General features: G+C 44.2%; 1 protein-coding gene across 2 annotated transcripts in view; it reads right to left on the bottom strand.

Moving 5' to 3' along the window:
- Positions 1 to 21,214, bottom strand: part of fbxw7 (F-box and WD repeat domain containing 7) — a 72,050-nt gene that overhangs the window by 32,588 nt on the left and 18,248 nt on the right. For both annotated transcript variants that reach the window (XM_086119587.1, XM_086119589.1), the window contains 2 exons: positions 17,993 to 18,244; positions 16,497 to 17,009 (listed from right to left, as the gene is read on the bottom strand). In XM_086119587.1, coding sequence (XP_085975713.1) covers positions 16,497 to 17,009; positions 17,993 to 18,175 — 696 coding nt within the window. In that variant the 5' untranslated portion in view covers positions 18,176 to 18,244. The remainder of the gene's footprint in view (positions 1 to 16,496; positions 17,010 to 17,992; positions 18,245 to 21,214) is intronic.

The raw sequence follows: 21,214 nt of genomic DNA, 5'->3' as shown, positions 1-21,214 counted from the left end.
CTTATTTGTAGGTCTACTCACGATAGACGCGATGATCAAATTTCATGTCGATAAGGGAATTTGGCCCAAATTCTGCTGGCCACGACTGAGCTAAAATGGCAGCTTCAAATCAAAATAGCAAACTTCCTGTGTCTTTTCAGGCTTAGTTTCTTGAAAATGTTTTTGCAGGTTTACTCATGATGACGATCGATCTAATTTCATGTTCAGTGAAACCGTTTTCGACGGCTGGATTGTCTAGTTCAAGGTGGGATAATAATAATAATAATAATGCATTTTATTTAAAAGCGCCTTTCATGCCACCCAAGGACACTGTACAGACAATAAGAAAATACAATGTAAAAATTAGTAAACGAGATATTATATAAAAACAGGACATGCACCACCAACGGGATGGTTACACCAAGCCAAAATAACCACTATAAACCAAAATAGCCGACTTGTTCATTTTTTTTTTTAATAGATGGGTTATTGAGACTATTTGGTGCGTCATGAGAGATTTACCTGTCAAATTTTGAGGATAAATGAAGCTGAATTATGCAAAAAGATTTCTATCATTAAACATCTGCCATACCTGCCAAATTCCACGTCAAGTTAAAACGCATAAAGGTTCTGAAATTTGGGCGTGATTTACAACAACATGCTGACTCTTAGGAGATTTCGAGAATGGGGAAAGCCCTCAAAAAATAAATGACTCCAACTGTGACAAGCGCAAAAGCTATCGTTAGCCAAAGCAGCGCCCATTCAATCCACACAGAGGGGAGGGTGTGGCTCATTATACCAATCCGAGGCACGACACTATAAATGATCTGCGCCGTTTGACAAAAAAGGGACCCGTGATAGCGACCATGCGTCTGGAGCTTTTAATCCGAGCGGCTCCATCTGCTGCGGTTGCGTCGCGAACCGCATCCGGTAGGGACAGCTGTATGGTAATGCGCACGAGAGGCCGGAGGATTGGTGGGCAGACGACACGAACAAGGAGCCCCCTTCACAGCGGGGGCGATTTGGCAGATTACACATTCAGGAAACAAATAAAAGGCAGCAGACAACATCGATGCGCCAAATCTGACAAAGACGCGGTCGCCGGGCAAAGAAACTATCAAGTGATGAGAATAGAAAGACTTATGGAGAACGAATCGGATACCGTTTCTTGTTATTGCTGGTATTTGTTCCAAAATACATGTCATGATAAAAATATGCGCATATTAAATTGCGATCACAATAACTACGAAAACAAAACAGAAATGAGATTGTTCAACCTGACTTTTTTTGCGACACACCCCAAAAGATGAAACGGCCATCGTGTGCGAGATTACAAAACGGCAGCGTAGCATGTCGACGTCTCCACCTGACAAAAGTTCAGTTCACCAAGCCTTTAAGAATGAGTTCAGCATTTTTTCATATTTTTCAACCATGACGTGTGACATCATGCAAGACGTCAGCACAACGTGACAGGCATCGCTCCGCTCCACGAGAGCTCAGATCAGCAAGCATCAGACAACTCCGAGCCGATCCTTTTCTTTCTTTTAGGCGGGGGGGACGACACTTATTCCATATGATGTCGAGTCATTGCACTCGAGGTTTCGAGAAACCAGCATACCGTGCCGGATGTCAGCTCACCTCACGAGAACCCAAGTTGCACTGCAGTCTCTTCTCTGGAGTCTGTTAGCCCCCCCCCCATCAAGTTTTTTTTTTTTTTTTTTAATGTGACAACTACTGCAGTTACACTGCTTTTTATTTCCCTCCGGCGGCACGAGAGCAGTCAGCCTGACTGATGTCGGACATTTGAGAGTGGAAGGCAGCGCTGGCTGGGAGCGCCGAGCAGACTCAAATCAAATCAATACTTGAACAGGCCAAGCGAGCCGCAGATCTCATCCCGACGCCGCCGGGATGACGGAGGACAGGCAAGGGGGCGTGGGCGACAGGAGGAGGACCCCGCTACTAACCCCCGTAACGAACCCCCCCCCCCCCCCCCCGGCGCCCCCTCACCCTTCATCTGTAAACTTGTTGCCAGGCAACAAGAGTCTCTCCACGTTGGACCTCCAGGCTGCAGTGAGCGCCTCTGGACTCATCCAGGGATAAGACTCCAAGACTTGCTGTTTATGGCGATGTGCAGGGCTGGCAATTTAGTGAAGACGTTTAGCAGATAGTGCTGATTAAGGCTTCAATTTCAATGGGGATAACGCCCCCCCCCCCCCCCCCCGCTCCTCCTCCAACCACTCTTCTCCAAAGACCAAAGATAAGATTTCATGCAGCTATTTCATGCCCCAACAGAGGGGAAACAATCTTTGAAGGAAACAGAATGAGTGTCTTAAGAGTATCGGCCGAGCTATCTGCCTGCGAATCAGACGATAAAACGCCTCAATTGTAATGTGCGGTACGGCAAAGCGGAATTTGCTAACAAGTGATTGGGATAAAAACTTTATGGGCGTGTTTGTACAGTCGTGCCGACACCAGCACATAGAGAGTATCGCTATCTCTATGGCGACTGTATTTATGAAGAGAATACGATCTATCCATTTTCTAAAGCACATCCTCATTTGGACAAGTGAGCTGGGGCCTATCGCGGCTGACTACGGCTTCGTCTTGCGTTTCGAGTTTAATTTGCCTGTCCTAGAAAAAAAAAGGAAATGTTGTGTTTGTGATTTTAATGAGAAAAAAAACAAGCCCTCATGGAAACAGAGAAATAAAAATTCAAGACAATGTAATCCAATTCATTGTGCCACTGGAAGGTGGGATAATACTGGCACAGTCATGCAGACACAAAATAATAGGCTTCTGTGCTTGCTTTGAGTCAATACATTTTGGAATAAGAGTCAAGTTTCGCAGAGGATAAAGAATATGCCCGTGAGTATTCTTACATTATCTATTTAAATGTGTCGCTCCACCGTGTGTGTTCAAATACAGACTGCTTCTAAAACTGACTGTGGCTGCCAACGTTGGCATGTCAGCATGCTAACATTACCGTGTCAGCGGTGGTTTGCATTGTTTGTTAGCGTAACGCAAAGCAAGCTCTTTTTTTTCATATATAAAGCAAATTGAAATGCGAGCGAATTATTTTATTCAAATCAATTTTGTTACACATTTTACAAAGACATTTGAACTTTTTTTTAAACTTCGTCATTTGTCTGTTTTAAAAATCAAATACGGCCCTTGAGTGTAAAAGTTTTCACGGCCGTGGTTTGAAGTGCGCTTCTTCTGGAATTTTGATGAAAATAAATTAGAATTACGGTCACTATTTTAGATTGTTAGAATGGAGGAAAAAAAAAAGGATGTCTCCTTGAAATTAAAAATGGATGCGCTAACGAGGCAGGCGTTCTTCACCGCTGTCTTCTGGCTACCGAGCACAAGTACATGCTGGCTACGAGGCTCTTCGGCGGGCATGCAGTCCCTCCACCTCGCCGAAAATTAAAAAAAAAAAAAAAAAAAGAGGCTAGGTGGACTAGATCAGCACTTCGTGCACTCTACTGTGGCGCGCCGATGTGGAGAGAGGGTGTGAAGGAAGGAGGCCCCGCGTAACATGCGGGGAGATGAAGCGTGAAGCACATACGCGGGTGCGCGAGGAGCTTCAAGCAGTTGCGCCGCACGCAAATAACATAACCGAATCATGAGGCAACAACACCGGGCCTCGACCGCGTACTACACAACTAGGAAACCGTTTTACATAAACAACTATATATTGGGTAGTTGAATTATTCAGCACAAACAAACCACCGTCAGATGAGGCTAATCAATATTGTTAGCTAGCAGACTAGCCTAAATAAATCAAATTGACTTGACGTCTCGCACGGGCAAACAAATATTCGAGCAACTTAACTCCAATGCAGATGAAAATTGATTATTAAAGAGTTAATGTGAACAGCACCACGATTAAGCAAGCTGACTCTAAACATTGGATCAAACTCAAGGCCCGGGGACCAGATCTGGCCCGCCACATCATTTTGGTTGGCCCGCGAGAGCAAATGAAACATCATTCCATGATGCTTGCTAAAATCTCGACCAAAATTTAAAATTCTCATATGTAATAAATAAGAGACATATCATCCTTTTCTTGTAATCAAACCCCTCAGGACGGTAACTTGAACAATAGTTGAATAAACGGTTATTATTGACTTTTTTTAAAATTTGGTTTCAGTCATTATGGCCCTCCAAGGGAAACGGTAACCAAAATGTGGCCCACAACAAAAGTGAGTTGGACACCCCTGCTCTAAAGTAACACATTTACCGATTTGGCCTGAGCACAAAAATAGCAAATGGGGGGGAGAAGTTCCAAAAGAAAAATCAGCCAATATGAATTTGCGAATGCCGAACCGTGAATATGCGTTTTATGGGGGCAGACAGGTTTTTTTAAATTGAAATATTTGGTGTAATTATGACTTCACTACGGCATTAGCATAGTTTAGTAATAGACTACAGACCCCGTTGTACATATTGAGCCCTTTGGCCTGCTATTACACCTAAAGCAAGATAAGGGTACTTTGAGCTCTACTCTTGGCTGGGGGTGGGGGTGGGGGACCATGAAGCGATATTTCTTTGAGGACAAATACGTTTATTGAGCGGGAGGTGAAAACCGGCCTGAGTCATGCTACTAAATATAGAGATAAAGTGCTGGCCGTGCGGGGAGGGGGTGGGGGGGGGGGTGCCACTAGAGGCCAACGGACAGCAAAGCGGAGGATGATTACGGATGCTTCTTGAATGAACCCGCCGACTTTGCGAGAAGATCCCGCTCAGTTTGTCAAACCACCGACGATCCATTGACATCCTCTTTCAACAACAATGGCTTTTCTTCCCAAATAAACATTTGGGATGATGAGGCTCCGGATACCATCATAAAAATTGGGATTGTTAAAGTGTCATGGCCATAAAAAGCACTTTATGACAGTTGTGAGGAGCCGTTGCCTTTTTCTCAGATGAAATTGTTGGATGTGGAGTATGTCGTCAGTCTTTGAGGACGTGCTTAAAGCTTTACGACCTGCAATGTTTACCTGACTCACATGCTTAATGCGGTCAGTGACTAAACTTAACGATAATTCAACTTTGTGTATTTTAAACAACCGCGTAGGCTGTGCCACCTTAATGCTAATATCCATCCATTTTCCGAACTGCTTGATCCTCACTAGGGTCACGGGGGGTGCTGGAGCCTATCCCAGCTGTCTTCGGGCAGTAGGCGGGGGACAGCCTGAATCGGTTGCCAGCCAATCGCAGGGCACACAGAGACGAACAACCATCCACGCTCACATTCACAATGGGAAAATCCATAGGCACACGGGCTAACGATTAGCATCTATGGGTTGGTGTTGTCCCTTTAAGCAACGGACATTTTAGCACAAACTGCGTGCTGACAAATATTGACAGACGGGAACATCGAACCTCGTAACAACATACCTCAAGGGACATAACTACCCTGTACTTTATAACGGAACTTCATCGTAACAATTTTCAATAAAATGGCCACCAACAACGATGTACAATACAGTATGAACATTTATAGGTGTAAAAACATGAACATGTAATGCAGTCTAAACATGTCAATTACAAATACGTGTATATGAAGAAAAAATGGTTTTTATAACACATGAAATAAACAACTGTAGCGATCCTACTTCATTTCTGAAAACATTCAGTCAGCGAATGTTACTCGCCATCAACAATGTAATGACGTTTATAATGAAGTTTACATTATGAAGGCGTTTGTTGGAAGCAAAATCGGCAAATGGAAAATGAATTACGTGAACTCGCGACTAAAACCATACTCAGACATGTACTCTTTATCCTCTGCAAAGAACAAATAATAATATGGCAGCGAGAGGAGCGGAGTCTCCAAGTACAATTTTGTGCATCTGTCCACCGTCTCCTCTTATTTTATCAAGCGTGTGTATTGCTACAAAGGCTGAGAACACAGAGATTCACATCATGCTAAAAGGCAATCTCTTCATTAAGTAGACGAGATTGTCCTCGGAAAGCGACAGGACGCCAATGTGCTGAAAACCTGCCACAGCTTTCAGATACATCTCTCAAATCAAATCGGACAACTTTGATTCAGTATGAGTGTCGGGCCACGCTTGACTGAAGAGCAGCCCCCCCCCCCCACCCCTGCTCTCCCCCACAAGTCAAACTTTTAACAAACTATTTCCTTTGATTGATCTTCAACAACGACCTTGTGACGAGTCGCCCAAGGATGCCTGGAACATTGGCGCCTTCATTTTAACGCTCGAAGGACTCCTTCAAACGTACTTAATAATGCAGCGTTGAGAGTACACTCACGGTACAAGTGGAATATTTACCCAAGCTTTTCGATGGGAGGATCTGAATGCGAGGGGGGTCGGGGGGGGGGGGGGGCGATTGTGCTTGATGCGCATCTAATCAGTACAAACGTTACTTTGGCAGACTCAAATAAAGGAGACAGACATGAGGGGTGCGTGTTAAGTGGCCGCAATTGCACAAATCGGCAGCACTACATTGACGGGAGGACCATACAAGTAGTCCAGCCAACATATGACAGTGAAGATTCCCTTCTTGAAACATGAAGGACAAGCACAGAGCACTCTTACTATTGAGGCCATGCTGCCCCCTGGAGGCGAAAATGAAATATTTAGAGTCCCATGAAGCAGAGTGCTGTACCAGCAGAATCTGAAATACCAAAACAATCTACCAATGGACCGTATTTTTGTCATATCCGCGCATTCTGAAAGGGCGAAATTTTGCTGACCTGTGGTTTCAAAATAAATAGGTGGCAGCAAGACACGGAGGGGAGAAGAAAACCTTTTTTATGCGAGGGGTTTGTGGTGGGGATGTCAACCAGGTACAAGTATAAGGGTAACGTAGGTTGACTCTTCTGAAGTGTAAAATTCAAACTTACGTGTGGTGCGGCAGCCCGAACCTCATGTCTTTGTCATTACACACCCAAAAAATAATAATAATAAACAACGGCAATATCGAGCTCCTTGGTCGTGAAATTTGGCTGGGCCGGGGATGGTCCTCTGCCTTCAAAGTGAGCGTCGGGCAAAAGGAAAAACAAAAGTGGTGTTCTGTGAGAGCTCATCATGAAATTTCGTCTTTGTGTTTCCATTGCCATTTCATACAGCGCTTGCCTTTTCCGCAGTGTGTAATTCCCAACAATTGCCAGGAGAACAGAAAGTGTGATATGTTGTGATCTTATCAAATTTGACGCATGGAGCATCTATCTCTCTCTCTCTCTCTCTCTCTCTCTCTCTCTCTCTCTCTCCCTCTCTCTCCCTCTCTCTCTCCCTCTCTCCCCCCCCCCCCCCCCCCCGGTGGCGACATGAAAATGTTGATTTGGCAATGTTGTCGAGCCACACGGATGATTTAATGACACTATTAAAGGGACCTTTTTGTGTGACTGTGGGGCAGGCGGGGCGTAATGAAGGTGTTTATTGTGGCCCGTGTGATGTGATGTTTTGTTGCGGGGGCCAACTTTTTTTGAGGGCTCAAAGAAAAATCGATTTCAGGTCGAGATTGGTATCCGGCGGAATGTATCCGAGGAGGGCTTTTACTGCACAAAGAGCAATTTCAGTGTTTTGGCTTTAGGAGCGGAGGAGAAGAAAAGTCGGAGTGAAAAGAGATTTTGGTCTGCTGTTGGGAAGGTTGAGCGTGGGAAGGAACCGATTCCCCACCCTGCCCGTCCTATAAAGTGAACAGACAATGTTTATTGAACAAAAAAAAAATACATAAATAAAAAAATAATAAACTTCACAGTATAGATTTTGCTGCCATGAGCTGGTCTCGAACGATCCCAAACGTTTTTGTTCTACGCCATAGGCCTATTTGCCAAGCCTACAGAATGGGGTGTTCCGGTTCTTGCCAATTTCCGGCACAGTGATTGAAGAGAAGGGGACCAACATTGCTTCGGCCGTAATCAACAACTTGATATCATCTTATGCCAATGAGATGTGGTGCACTGGAGGAGGCAAATTGGCTGATTTTGCAGCCGCACACTGTAAACAAACAGTGCAGCTCAGCCTCTGGACATCTAAGGTCGTGGCTAGCTTTTGACCTAGCATGAACGTGAATATGAGTGCAAAAAGGGGGAGAATATATACTGTATATATATTTGCTTAAAGTACTGAATATAAATCAAAATATGACCTTAAAAGCCAAAGTGAAGCAACCTCTCTGAGCGACTGCAGGACTAAGCAAATAGAAACAAACGTCAACAAAACTTTCTGATGTGGGAGCCAAAGCAAGTAGTCATTAAAATTGAATCAAACTCGACCAGCCCGGAGTGAAACGCACCCCCTCACAAGTGTCTCATGGGAGCCCGCGGTGGTGTCCGAGCCGCTTTTGCCAACCGACTGAGCAGGGGTGTGACTCTTGAGTCACCAAACTTTTAATTGGCCTGCCACATGCATTACTAGTTGAACTCAAGGCACAACAGTTTCACTCATAAATGCATATGAATCCTCTACATATGCAAAAGTCCATTTTATTATTTTTTTTCCCCCAGCAATGAATCCTTTCGTCACAGTGCAACCCCTTTCGATTTGCACCTCGTCATCTGGCACACCCGCTGATGAATGCGCATCCATATACACACCCACACACCTGTGATACCATTCCCTTTACTGCTGTTAAATATAGACGCACTTGATACGGCACTGGATGAATGCGAATGCCGGGAAAGAGGCACGGCTCGAGCTTGTTTTTCTTCCTCCACAGGATGTGCGATTTGAACAGAGGAAGGCCCGCACGCTGCTCTTTGTGATATCAAACACGAGGGGGGGAGTTCGACTGTAGAAAAGATGCTCAACAAGATATCTCGGAGTGACGAAGGAAAAAAAAGGGGTAGGGCAGAACAACAGCCTGAGAGGTCAAGAATTGCAGCAAATTGTCCAAACCGCAGTGCAGTGCATCAGGAGTGAAGTCAGCAGGGTTCATAGCCACCCCGTCAGGCAAACTATATTGGTAACAGCCTATTAAAGATATATTCAGAGGACATCTTTGCTGATGACCAGACTACAGCATGCCTAAGAGCACGCTGTAGAAGGTCAGTCATGGGAGAACGACACTGACACTGGATAAAGCGTTCGGGCTCGGGATTTTGCCAATATGTGCCAGGCCGTTAATTTACGTGGGATGATCGGTCAACCAGGAGAGGCTTTTCATCGGATTCACTGATCACGCGCATTTTCACGATTCATTTATTCATTCATTTTTCGATCCGCTTTATCCTCACAAGGGTCGCGGGGGGTGCTGGAGCCTATCCCAGCCGTCTTCGGGCGGTAGGCGGGGGACACCGTGAATCGGTTGCCAGCCAATCGCAGGGCACACAGAGATGAACAACCACTTGAGCTCACAATCACACCTAGGGACAATTTTGAGTGTTCAATCAGTCTGCCATACGTGTTTTTAGAATGTCGGAACTGGGATTGAATCCGGTACGCACTGTGAGGTCGACGCGCTAACCACTGGACCACCGGATCGCCCTGCATTTTCACTAATAGGCCCATAATTAGCGCCCACTGATCAATCGGAGCGTCCCGAGTTAAGGCAAAATCCACAGCACATAATATCTGCGAGAAGCCTAAACATGAGGAAGACGAACAACAACAAAAAAAAATGCTAATGACGTAACAAGCTAACAAAACCGCGGTAATTGATTAAAAAGACACTCACGCCCCATCAAGGGAGCGCAAAGCGGAGGGAGTACACAGTCTGAAAGGTTTGGAAATTGAACGTCAGGCATGGAGTAACTGGATCCCACTAATGAGCGCCTATGAATTTCTTAAGAGCGGGACCTTGAGCTCATGCAAGATGCAGGACGCATCGTCACATTGACGCACAATGATGAAAACTCAAGTTTCTCTCAATGTAGCCCCACCCGCCGGTGTCATAAACGTTTGTGGGTTTATTCATGATAGAAACGTCGACCAATATTCATGTTTCCAAGTTGAACCGGTTTAGGGCAAATCAACCCAAAAATAAATAAATAAAAATCCCAAAGCTCCCAACCGGTAAAAATTTTCGCTCTGATGAACACACCTGGAAATTTTGGTGTGTCATCAAAGAGCAGACAGACCTATGCTTTGCCATCATTCAATGAGAAATGTTAATGTTGCGCACATGAGCGTCATGCATCTGTCAATGAGAAACTTGGTGGCTACCTAACCAAAACAACACATTTCCTGTATATTTTCAGTCATTGGTTTTACAGACTTTTTGGTGGGTCTAGTCATGATAGACATACCGACTTTCATGTTGCTAAATGAGATTAGCTATTTTCAGAAAATATTCCCCGGGACGCTGGCAAACCAAATCTTTGTGGCTCATGCCAGTTGCCCTGTTTAAGTTCTGCACTACCTTCAAAACTAAAAACGTTATCCACAATCACTCATTCCACAATTTCATTCGTGAAAAAAAAAAATTACATTTGGAGATACAGAACGCAATTATCAGCACTACGTTATGGAGGGAAAAAATTTGGAAAATCATTTGATCAAATCCCATTCAAGTTTTCTTCTGTCTCAATTTGGGAGAAACACTTTCAGATAGTAATTTTGCAGATCGATGCATTTTAGCATTAGCTTCACCGCCAATGTAAAATCTGGCGTTGGGCAGAGACCTTTACTCCAAAGCCATCACTTTTCAGGAACCCACAAAACAACATTTGTTGAGCCGCTAACTTTGCAGCGGCCCGTTTTTAACGCTCTATTGATCAATCATTTTTAGGGACTAACAGGAAATGAGTTTGGTGGGGAGAAAAAAAAATGAAGTGATAAAACTTTGACACAGGAGGTTTATGGCTCGACGCCAGCGACACATAGCTGACCTGGGCACTTGTTAGCTGACCCGCCGGCTCCGTATGCCCAGGAATGGGGTGTGTGTCTCAGAATAGCCAATGGCATATGCACCCCGACGGGCTCCTCTTGTGTTATTTGAAGCTCAAGGGCGACAGAATTCAACCTCCTGCAGTATTCCACTGCATGCTCCTTACCCACGATGCAAGTACACACTTAAACCTAAAACGTTTGCTAGCGGCGTCCATATTTACATCAGGCTAACGCCATAAGCTAAATACAAGTTTTAAAGCATGATGTACATTTTTGGTCAACGCAAACGATTATTATAATTTAGTGTTAATGACGACAGCCAAAAGCTGGTTGAGCCGACACTCCTGGTGTTGTTGACATGAACATAGCTGCCGTGGGAACGTCGAGATCCTCTAACTGCGCATGCCTTTGTGATCTTAGCAGTTTGAGAGGACGTAAAGGTTTGTCCTGTAACTGTCCCTTCAACTTTGACATGTCAAAATGATAGCCCAGTTGTAATTATAGTGATTAAAAAAAAAAGTGTCATGGCAGAAAATAAACATATAGATTTGGAAGCAACTCTTTCAATGGTCCAAACTCTTTTCTTCAGCGAGCTCCATCGTTTCATTCAAATCATTCAATTTTTTTTCTCATGACAGTCACCCATACCAAATTTCCACTTCCACAATCCACAAATGACTTGTCAAATTCATCTACAGACGACTGATTAAGAACATTATGTTATTAAATGTGATCATTTGGGGAGATAATACCCGGGGCCAATTATTGGGTGAAAATGTTTGATGTTAAGAATGAGCACCTAATTGGATTTGTACCGTTGTTAATTTGGGAAAAATGACATTTCAGAATACACGCTGCAGATTAAATGGCATTAATAGGAAAAACAATGTTAATGTGGTCGGAATAATTAATCGGATATACAACTTGGCATCAATGGAAGCCACTCAATAAATAAATAAATAGAAAAATTTGGGGACAGAATATTGTGGCCTGCGAGGACCATCAGTTGTCTCCACACACGGGTTGGGGAAAAAAAAAATCGTTAAAGTATATATTTTCTTCAATTAAAAAAAATGACAAGAGATTTAATTTCCAATAAATTGTTTTTAAGTACCCGTGAACATAGCGCATAGGTGGAGTTTGACAGATACGCTACACTGCGCCTTCCCGTTTTCATTTCTCTCGCGACGTTCTATCGAAGCTAAAATTAGGCTCGTCGGCGACAGACTTTGTAAGGTCATATGTCGGGGGACGATCTGTGGGTGGGGGCGCTCCGGCGCAAAAATGCCACGCATTGCTGATATTCACTGAACATGAATCGTACAAATAACGGTCGCCGTCTTTTGAAATTTGTCACGGCCTAGGCAACTTTCACTGACCAACCTCATGAGTTTGCGCAAAGAGATCCCAGAAATCGTTGAAACTAAAAGTTGCTCAAGAGTTTCTCATTTTACTGATGTCCATTATTTAAACAACTATTTTTTTTTAATCAAAGAAATGTCTGTTTCCATGGCATTGTTGGCAGCATATTCAACTTTGGCCGTGATCATAAAACGTTTCGGCACTTACCCGTCGACGGCAGAACGGCAAACCCTGAGCAATGATGTTGATACTAAATATTCGAAGGATTTTCTGAGGGGGCAGGGGGTTGACGATAAGGTCCTTCGGATCAGCCACATCGAGGGTTTTGCTTTCTGGCGTGCCTTTGGTGGTAGTCCTGCCCTTGCCATTATTTACCGTCTTCCTACGGGCGCCGCCGGACGAGAAACGGGGGATCGGGCAATGCCGCAGCATTGCAAAAAGCATGGGGGAACAAAAACTAACAAGTCATATTTCCAAGAAGAAGTCAGGAAACTCTTCAAATAGCTTGAACGGGCAGGACCTAGGCCTCGCTTCAGTCTAGTCCAAACTCCCCGGCTGACGGGCACCCCTTAAAAAGCGTCTGGCCTGTGATGTCACTGCCGAGCAGCTGCGGCCCAACGCATGGCCTCTCCCAACCACCAATCACCTAGTGGTGCTGCGAAATCTGCTCCCGTCAACCTTTGGCAGCGGAATGCACCGCACCACAGCGCACGTGTCTGAGAAACTTCCGCATTGTGAGCATTCTCGGCCCCCCCCCCCCCCCGAGGCCTTACAATTCAACAGCGGCAGATATTCCAGGAACATCAATACTTGTGTGTCGGCGAAGAGGTAGAGGACAATATCATGTGGTCGTAGTAGTCAAAAGGTTACTATGCGGTAGATAAATTAACCGTTGGCTAATTGGGATGTACATGGAAATAAAATCCAATAGCTAAATACGCCTCCCGGCACCCCTTTTTTTTTTTTTTTTTTACATAAATTTATTTTTTGCTGTGTATTAGTGATTTTTTTTGCCTTTTCAGATTAAATTCGTTGAGCAGAAAAATTGTTAAAAGCTTCAATTATTAAAAGTTCAATGGAAAATAGTGACAGTTTTTTTGGGAGCGGAGGGCGCTCAACAAAGAGCAAATAAAGATTTTTTTAAAGTTATTTTATACAATTACAGCAGAGCTTTTTTAAAATGTATCTTTGCTTCTAGATGAGAAAACAAAGTTTTACTGCTATTGAATTAACTTGATATATAAAGATAACCAAGTGTTTGTTGTTCATTATGTTGTCATATTTTTATTGTGAAATAAAACCCTTGCTTCAGCTCTTTGGGATTAATCTTTGAAGTCATTGATTCACCTTGCCGTACAAAGTATTTTGTCAATGATTACGAAGAAATATAATGTTTTTTCTGCATTACTTGCAAATTTACGCATCTAAAATTCCCATGTTAGTTTACGGCAAATTTTACACTCTTTTTGCCGCCCTAATAGTCGATCATCTGGGTGCTCTCAAATACCCCGAAACACAAAACAATCATGTTGGAAAGAATGCTACAAAAAAAAAAAAAAAAGCTTACGCACAGGATGGTACTGTATCGCAAATTGTTGCCTGTGCGATCACAACAATCGGGGTGACGACAAATGTCAGACAACTTCCCATGTGTGCGTTGAACCTCTCTTCTATTGTCATTGTTTGAGGAGGATTAGCGTGTGAAAACATCTATCAGAGCCGACCGACCATCCGGACCCGACAGATGAGCTTGTGCTATTCGACGCCCGCGTGGCTCAACTCCCCCATCCTGTATTTGTAAATATGTGCTCTGCACAATTGTTGGACAATAGTGTCTTACTGGCAGCTGTTCAATCGGCAGAAGCTGACTGTGTGCAAACTACGTATTCGAATTGTCCAACAACATGAGTGCAAATAAAAACGCCTCAAACTGCAAGTTTGTAGAAAAAAATGACAGTTATGTCGAATAATTAAAACGTCTCCACACTCCTGCTGTAATTCCAGGTTTTAGTGATTTCTTTTTTTTTTTTTTAAAGAAACCTACAACAAATCATTTGAAAACAATTTTTTCCGTCTTTGAAGTTTGTTATTTGACATTTGTCAAGCGCATTCCTGGCAAAATACATTTTATTTATTCCCACCGGACGGCGGTGTAGTGTTTTGTGCTTGTAAATTCGAAAGATTACCACAGTTTTCCCCCACCCCATAATTTCTAAAATGTATGGGTACTCCAAGGGTGGAAAAAAGTCAAACAATGCAAGGTACTGCCGTGTTGGACAATGAATTGACTGGAAAAAAAAAAACATAATTGCAGATGATAACATTTGTCCAAGTCATTTTAAAAAGGGATTTAGTAACCAAAATATGCTGCAATATCTGAAGACTTTTTAAATTTTTATAAGTGAAAATTTGAAATGTTGGGAGATTTGAGCAAGAACCATTGCAGTTGATCCAAAACATTTTGCTGTCACGGGCCACATAAAATGATGTGACGGGTCGGATCTGGCCCCCGGGCCTGAGTTTGACACCTGGTGCCTCCGAGGGTGAGCCAGACGTGCCAACCACCACGGCGCTGTGCTGTCACCATTGCTGTTTTTTTCCCAGACTATTTAAAGTGATACCACTGAACTGATGTTGCAGAAAAGTATTAAAACATTTATTTTGTAGTTCATTGCAGAAAATCGTCATTGGTTGATTTACTGCAACCGTGAAATCTGTTCACGTTTTGGTATTTGTTCCTCTGACCATAGACAAGATCAACCCAACTTTGAACATACAACCAAGGTACGTAGCGAAGCCTGATTCTCGCTTTGATAATTTGCATTTTGTAAAACATATAGCAGTAGCTCATGAAAACAAACGGCATCCTCATAATGGAGTTGCCTCAGCCTATTAATTCAATCTGAAGGGTGATAATGCTGTTTAGCATGTCCTGAATATTATAACCTACTAAATAGGCAACCTAATGCAAAGCAAGATGCTTTACTGCGGGCGCAGCTCATCATTTGCTCCAGCAAATAGTGCAATTCCTCCCCGCTCGCTCTTTTATGGCCTTCGAATAAGCCCTGCGCAGGAAAAAAAAAAAAGTGTCTCTACCTCAGCCCAACGCTGAAGCACCGGAGGCATAACTCTTGGAAAATATCCGCATGAATGGCCCCTCTAATAGCCGCTGCGGTGTGACTGACCCGACCGAGACAGGCAGCACTCAACATAGGCCGTACAAGCAGCAGGTTTACATTACATAATTTGAGAATACGGAAATTGGAGAAATGCTGCCCTCTGGTGGAGAGGAGGGGCATCAACCGCCATCCTTGGGAAAAAAATGGCAGACTATCTTGAATTTAAAAAAAAAAAAAAAGTCAACAAAATTGAGTCCGATTTTCAAATGTAGACCGTAACACTTTAGTCAAGTCTATCACAAGTATGAGCAGAGTATGTCCCAAGTCCTAAAACTGGGAACAGATTACGAGTCTCCTACCTCTGCTGTAATAATTAGTGCTGCCTTGACTTAATGCCCCAACGTACACGTTTTGACTCACATGCCGCCACTCGGACGTAACAAACATTTTGGCCAACGGGTGAGGTGCTGGTCCGCTCCACTCGATGAAGACAAAAAACTTCACAACATTCGGGCCACGTTCAGTTCAGAGGTTACCTCACAGTTTAAGTAAAAGGTGTGCAGGGTTTTTTTTTTGTGCTCCTATTTTTTTGACAACCATTTCTTTGAAAGCAAATGGTAAGAAGAATCGGACGACGTCCATTGAATGTAAGCTTGAAACATGCCAGCGGGGTGTGCGTGTGGTCGACTTGGCATGGAAGTACGACTGTAGTACTTCTACGATTATACACAATACTGTTCTTGAATCATATGGCACCCCGTGCGTCACACTCGACACTTATTGAATCGTCTTTTTTGTTTTTTGGGCGAGATGCACAGTCCGAAGCGAAAACGCTAACCAAAGGCTGCAGATCACCCTCAATGAAAAGATGGAAAAGTTGCTGAAAGTGAGGAAAAGGATGGCAAAAAGGCAAAACAGTGAGAAGAACAAAAGGTATGCTTTTAGACAGCATCATAAATACTGTCAAGTCATATTTCTTATTGAAACACATTAGGAGGAAGAAAATGTTGGTAGAAAAGATTCATTATTATTCATTTCAACTCGCAAAGTCTATTTGGAAAGCAACGTTCCGCTTTATGAGCACGTAGAATGTTTTGTTTGAGCCCACCGTAAGTGACAGCTGCAATAACGAACTGTGGTCGAAAGAGGGCGCCATAAACAAAACAGAAAGCAGCAGCTGGGGCTGGGCTGATGACAACCCTTCCAAGGACAAGTGAAGAATAACGCTTACCTTCTTGTTGGAGGAGCTTTGGTGTGAGTCCACATTGTTGCTGGCGACCGTCGCATTGTTCCTGATGGAGGGAGACATCAGCCCCTCTTCTGCTTCCTCATCCTCCTCTTCCTCCTCCTCTTCCCGCCCGCTTTCCGCCGAGGGCTCAAAGTCGTCACTGTCTTGGTCCATCTCCTCCTCGTCCTCCTCTTCCTCGTCCCTCGTCCTCCTCTGCTCCTGCCCTCCCTCTGTCCTCTCCTCTTCCTCCTCTTCCTGGTGACTGCTGCTGTTGTTGTGGTTGTTGTTCTCTTCCTCTTCCTCTTCCTCCTCCTCCTCGTCCTCCTCCTCGGCCTCCTGAGTCCGCTGCCTCTGCTCGGCCCTCCACGTCCAGCGGGGACCTTTCTCGCATCGGTTCACCTTGCTGGGGGGCCCTTCCTCGTCTCCCCCGTTTTCCCCGGGGGGGCCGTTGCTCGGCGCAGGCTCGCCGGGTGCCCATGTCGGTCCTCTGTCCGCGTCCACTTGCGAGGTCTCGGGCTGCAGAGTTGGACAAAGCAATAACATTTGAGCCGAGTGCACAACTGGTCACACGCAAGTTTCCCATGGTGGCACAAAACAAGGGAAGTTGAATACGAAAAAAAAAACTGCCTAAAAATTGCTCCCTCAAACAACGAAAAGCTGTCTGGAACAATTTCAAACGGTATCTTGAGCATCTGGTTAGGATGCCTCCTGGACACCTCCCGTGTGAAGTGTCCCGAGGACGACGCAGGAGAGAGTATGTCTCTCGGCCGTCTTGGGAAAGAGTTGGACGAAGTGGCTGGGGAGAACGAACTCTGGGCCCCCCCCGCCCCCTGCTTAAGCGGCTGCCCTTGCGACCCGATCCCGGATAAGCGGCGGAGAATGCATGGATTGATGGATTATTGTGTCATGTATGCAATAGCACGCCCAGCCCGCATGGGCTTTAAGACGCTACACTAGCCGTGGGCACCGGCCGAAATATCATTGTCTAATTGTCCGTGTTGTCCTTGGGGCGAACAAGTACCCACGGGCACCATTTTTAGTATAACGCACATTAAGCAACAGAGCCAAAATGCACCCTTGTCTGCAATGTCGCTTGCTCCGTCCCTCCTCCTCCTCATAGTGTAACTGCTCGCCCCTTGGCTCTCTCAAATATGACTCATTTCCAATTAAGCTCGTGTTCATTACCGGTGAGGCAGTATAAGTGGTTCTTGACTTTCTAAAACCACTGTCAATCGGCACCCCATGCCTAGTTTGCGTTAGCATTAGAGTACAACTTTGTGCCGTTTGACAAGAGGAGGCGAGTGAAGATGTCGACTACAACATTAGCCGCTATGGAGCCACCAATTGGCTGTCTGCTTTATGCTCATCACTTGTGATGCAAAAGTAGAGGCTTGTGTGTGGGTGTGCGTCTGTGTGTGATGTGTTAATCAATATTTGTAACAGTCGTCTTCTTTTTACACTTAAATGACTTGGGAATGAAAAACTGTTGTCGTCGTCACCTGTTGCCGTGGCCGCTCCTCGTCCTCGAGCACCCGGTTCATGTGCTCATCCTCGTCAGCCTCCTCTGCCGGCTGCTGGGGTGCCTGGGCGGCGGAGGAGGAGGCGTTACCTCTCGCCGCCGGACCCCCGGAGCCCCGACTCCGTCTGCTGCTGCTGCCCCCCGACAGCAGATCTTGGTTCATTTCCAAAAGCCAGCTTGCTACCTCCTGCACCTTCGCTAAGCTGTCTGAGGAGGAGAAGGTCTTGACATGCTGCAGGAGAGACAAAACAGGCGAAAATACGGTCGGATCAATCATGTCACATAAAGATGGACGCACACAACGGCAGTGCGGAGTGAACAGAGAACGCTCTTTTCTGGGGAAGACGGCACCTCCACATAACATCAGTTGCCATGCTGCTTTTGTCTGGCAATAAAAAAAGAATTGGCGATGAAAATTTCTAAGGCTTTTATGCCTTTCTGTGACTCTTCCAGACTCCCTGTATCACTTACAATTTGCTGACGGCATTCTGTGACACCTGGAATATTACACGGGAACTGTGTAATCAAGTCTGATTCTTTGAAAATAGTCAAAGGTTTATTTACAAACGCCAGATTAGTTTCCTGAAAAAAAGCAGTACAAAGTTCTTGTATCGTAATTGTATGAGAAAATCACAATTTTTCAGACAATGTCATTTTTTTTCAACACAAAAAATGGTAAGACATAAATCATATTTTTCCAAGAATAAAACTGATTTTTTTTTTTTTTTTGGCTTACAGGAAGTATCCATGGCTGGAATCAGCAGCCTGCATGAGTACCAGAACCTTTGATAATAAGGCTGGTATCAGCCCGATACCAATACCTGGCATCAATACTTGCTCACCATTAAGAACAAGAATAAAGTCTGATTTCTTTGTTTGAAAAAAAAATTGCAATATTATGAGGATAAAGTTGTAAATGTACGAGATTGTCCTCATTTTAAAGAGAACTTCATTTTAAAGAAAAAGTCAGATGAAAAGAAGAGTACATTTTTCAAGGGGAAAAAAATCAAACCTAAGATTTTTTTTAATCAACCTAAAACAATTTCCAAAAATAAGCATGAAACATCAAACGCATGAGGTCCTATTTGCTCAGGGAATTAACCATTATTTTGCAAAAAGTTGTAATGTTACATGAATGAACTGAGATTTTGTGACATTACGATCAACCACGTCTCTTCAGACTGAGTATTTAGAGCAAAATATTTCAGACTGCGTTAAGATTTTTACATCAATTATTTGAGTTTGCAGCTTCTCAAAAAGCACTTTGTGACCTTTTGGACCACAATCTTTCAAACCAAGGTACATACTGAACCGTCGTTTTTTTTTGTGCCATGCCGTTACATTCCTAATAAACACACTTCAAATGAGATAGAAAAGAAATAATTCGGGTGTGAATTCACGTCATGCAGGAGCAGACAGTGCGTTCACGCAGCGTTGGAGGCTCTCTACTCACAGCAGATTGGCAGAGTCACCTTGAGCAACAGCAGGCTTCCAACATCCACTAACGCCAACACACGCACGCACACACAAACAAACAAGAACAGAATAAACTCGTCTTCACATTTATGGATGCTTTTGAGGGAGAAGGGTGGGAAAGAAAAATTAAAAGGGTGCTTTGTTTGTCTGTGTCACAGTCTCCACAGTGTCTTCAAGCATTTCCGAGAAATCAATTGAGTGGACATGCAGCTCACACACTTGGATTAAAATATTTGGAAACATCACGTGAAACATGTCCAGAAATACAACTCCAGGAATTCCCTCGGCGAGGGTTCAACAAACCAAAAAACTCCAAGAGGCAATTTCAGCTACTTCCCACAGGGCAAATAATAAAATACAAAAAAAAATAAAATAAAAAAATATAAATAAAAAAAAGAGCTACAAAGTTATTTTGACATTCCACAAAGGAATATTTACATTTTAAAAAACGTTTTACTCCGTACAAAAACATAATAAGTAATATGTGTGTGTGTGTGTGTGTGTGTGGGGTCGTCACAGAATTTTACCGTATGAATCAATGTGCATGTGAGCTGCCCGCGGGTCTTGTTTTTGTCCTCTTGGGCTCATCATCCTCACATGCTACCGTTGTACCTGTGAGCGTGCATATGTTTAAAAGGCGGGGCCTGGTCTGGTGAGTGATATGGGCGTCGGCGACAGAGTAGATTTGGTTGGCTGTTAACTGGTTAACTGCGCCATCGGCAGGTCACATGGTAATTTAACGTGTTTGAGAGCTGCTGCTTCAGACAATTGACATTGTTCTCAAGGATGGCATGCATAAATGTCTTCCTGTCCAACCTGTCAGGCGATTCCATTTTTTTTATCATTATAAAATTGTCGTTTCAGAATTTTAAAAACATTTTTGCAAGAATTTGGATGATTAAACCAAGGAAGCTCTGACTGTGTTTGTTCAGACTAGATGTGGAGAATAACCACAACAAAAAAAGGAGGTCAAACTGAATACTGACCTCCGGAATCTTCTCAAGTCATAAGACATGAGAAAATATTTCTGGGAAACATGCGCACTTCTTTTTTTTCTTTTTTTTTATCTGTTTCAGTAAGAATGGGCTTTCATTTGACTTTGAGGACAATGCCAGTCGTCTCTTTTTTGCACGCATGGTCTCAGCACTGCGGTGGAAAGCATTAGCCTGATCTCAGATTGCACGGCCGGCCCTCCCGGGATCGCCGCTCCATGGCCTGCAGCGGCGAGGAGGAAGCGCTATGAATAGGGAAAACTTCAGTCTGGAATGATCGAGGTTCATGCACTTTGGTGGTAAAAATGTTTGCTGCTCATCAACTTATTGTTTCCAGTGAGCAGGTGGCTCGGGGGGTGCGCACAAGTGAGTCGGACAGGAAGCGTTGCATACCTGATCGCACACATTCACGTCAAACCGTGCACGTCAGAATGCAGAGTTGGGGCAGTCGCTTCAAGAAAGTATCGCGTGCATACGACAGGCCCTGCACAGGAGCACACACAGCCTTGGGTTTTTGTGGACAGACTCATAATGGGGCACTTGGGCGACAGTGTGCGGCTCGATTAGGACAGCGACCCTCCCACCGTTCTGGCAACAACTGTACACAAGCACACCAGAATGAAACGAGCGAAGAACATAAGGTTCCCCACCCCGCCTCCTGACTGCCCGTCAAAATGTTTCATTATGACGCACCGCCAAACCACGACTTGTTCTGTAGAGTTTGATCAAGGACC

This window comes from Hippocampus guttulatus, chromosome 9 (genome assembly GCF_054856545.1).
Source record: "Hippocampus guttulatus isolate MCC_2025c chromosome 9, RoL_Hgut_1.0, whole genome shotgun sequence".
In the NCBI taxonomy this organism is placed as follows: Eukaryota; Metazoa; Chordata; class Actinopteri; order Syngnathiformes; family Syngnathidae; genus Hippocampus; species Hippocampus guttulatus.
The sequence above is the reverse complement of the archived record's forward strand: the minus strand, read 5'-3'. Positions and strand labels throughout refer to the sequence as shown.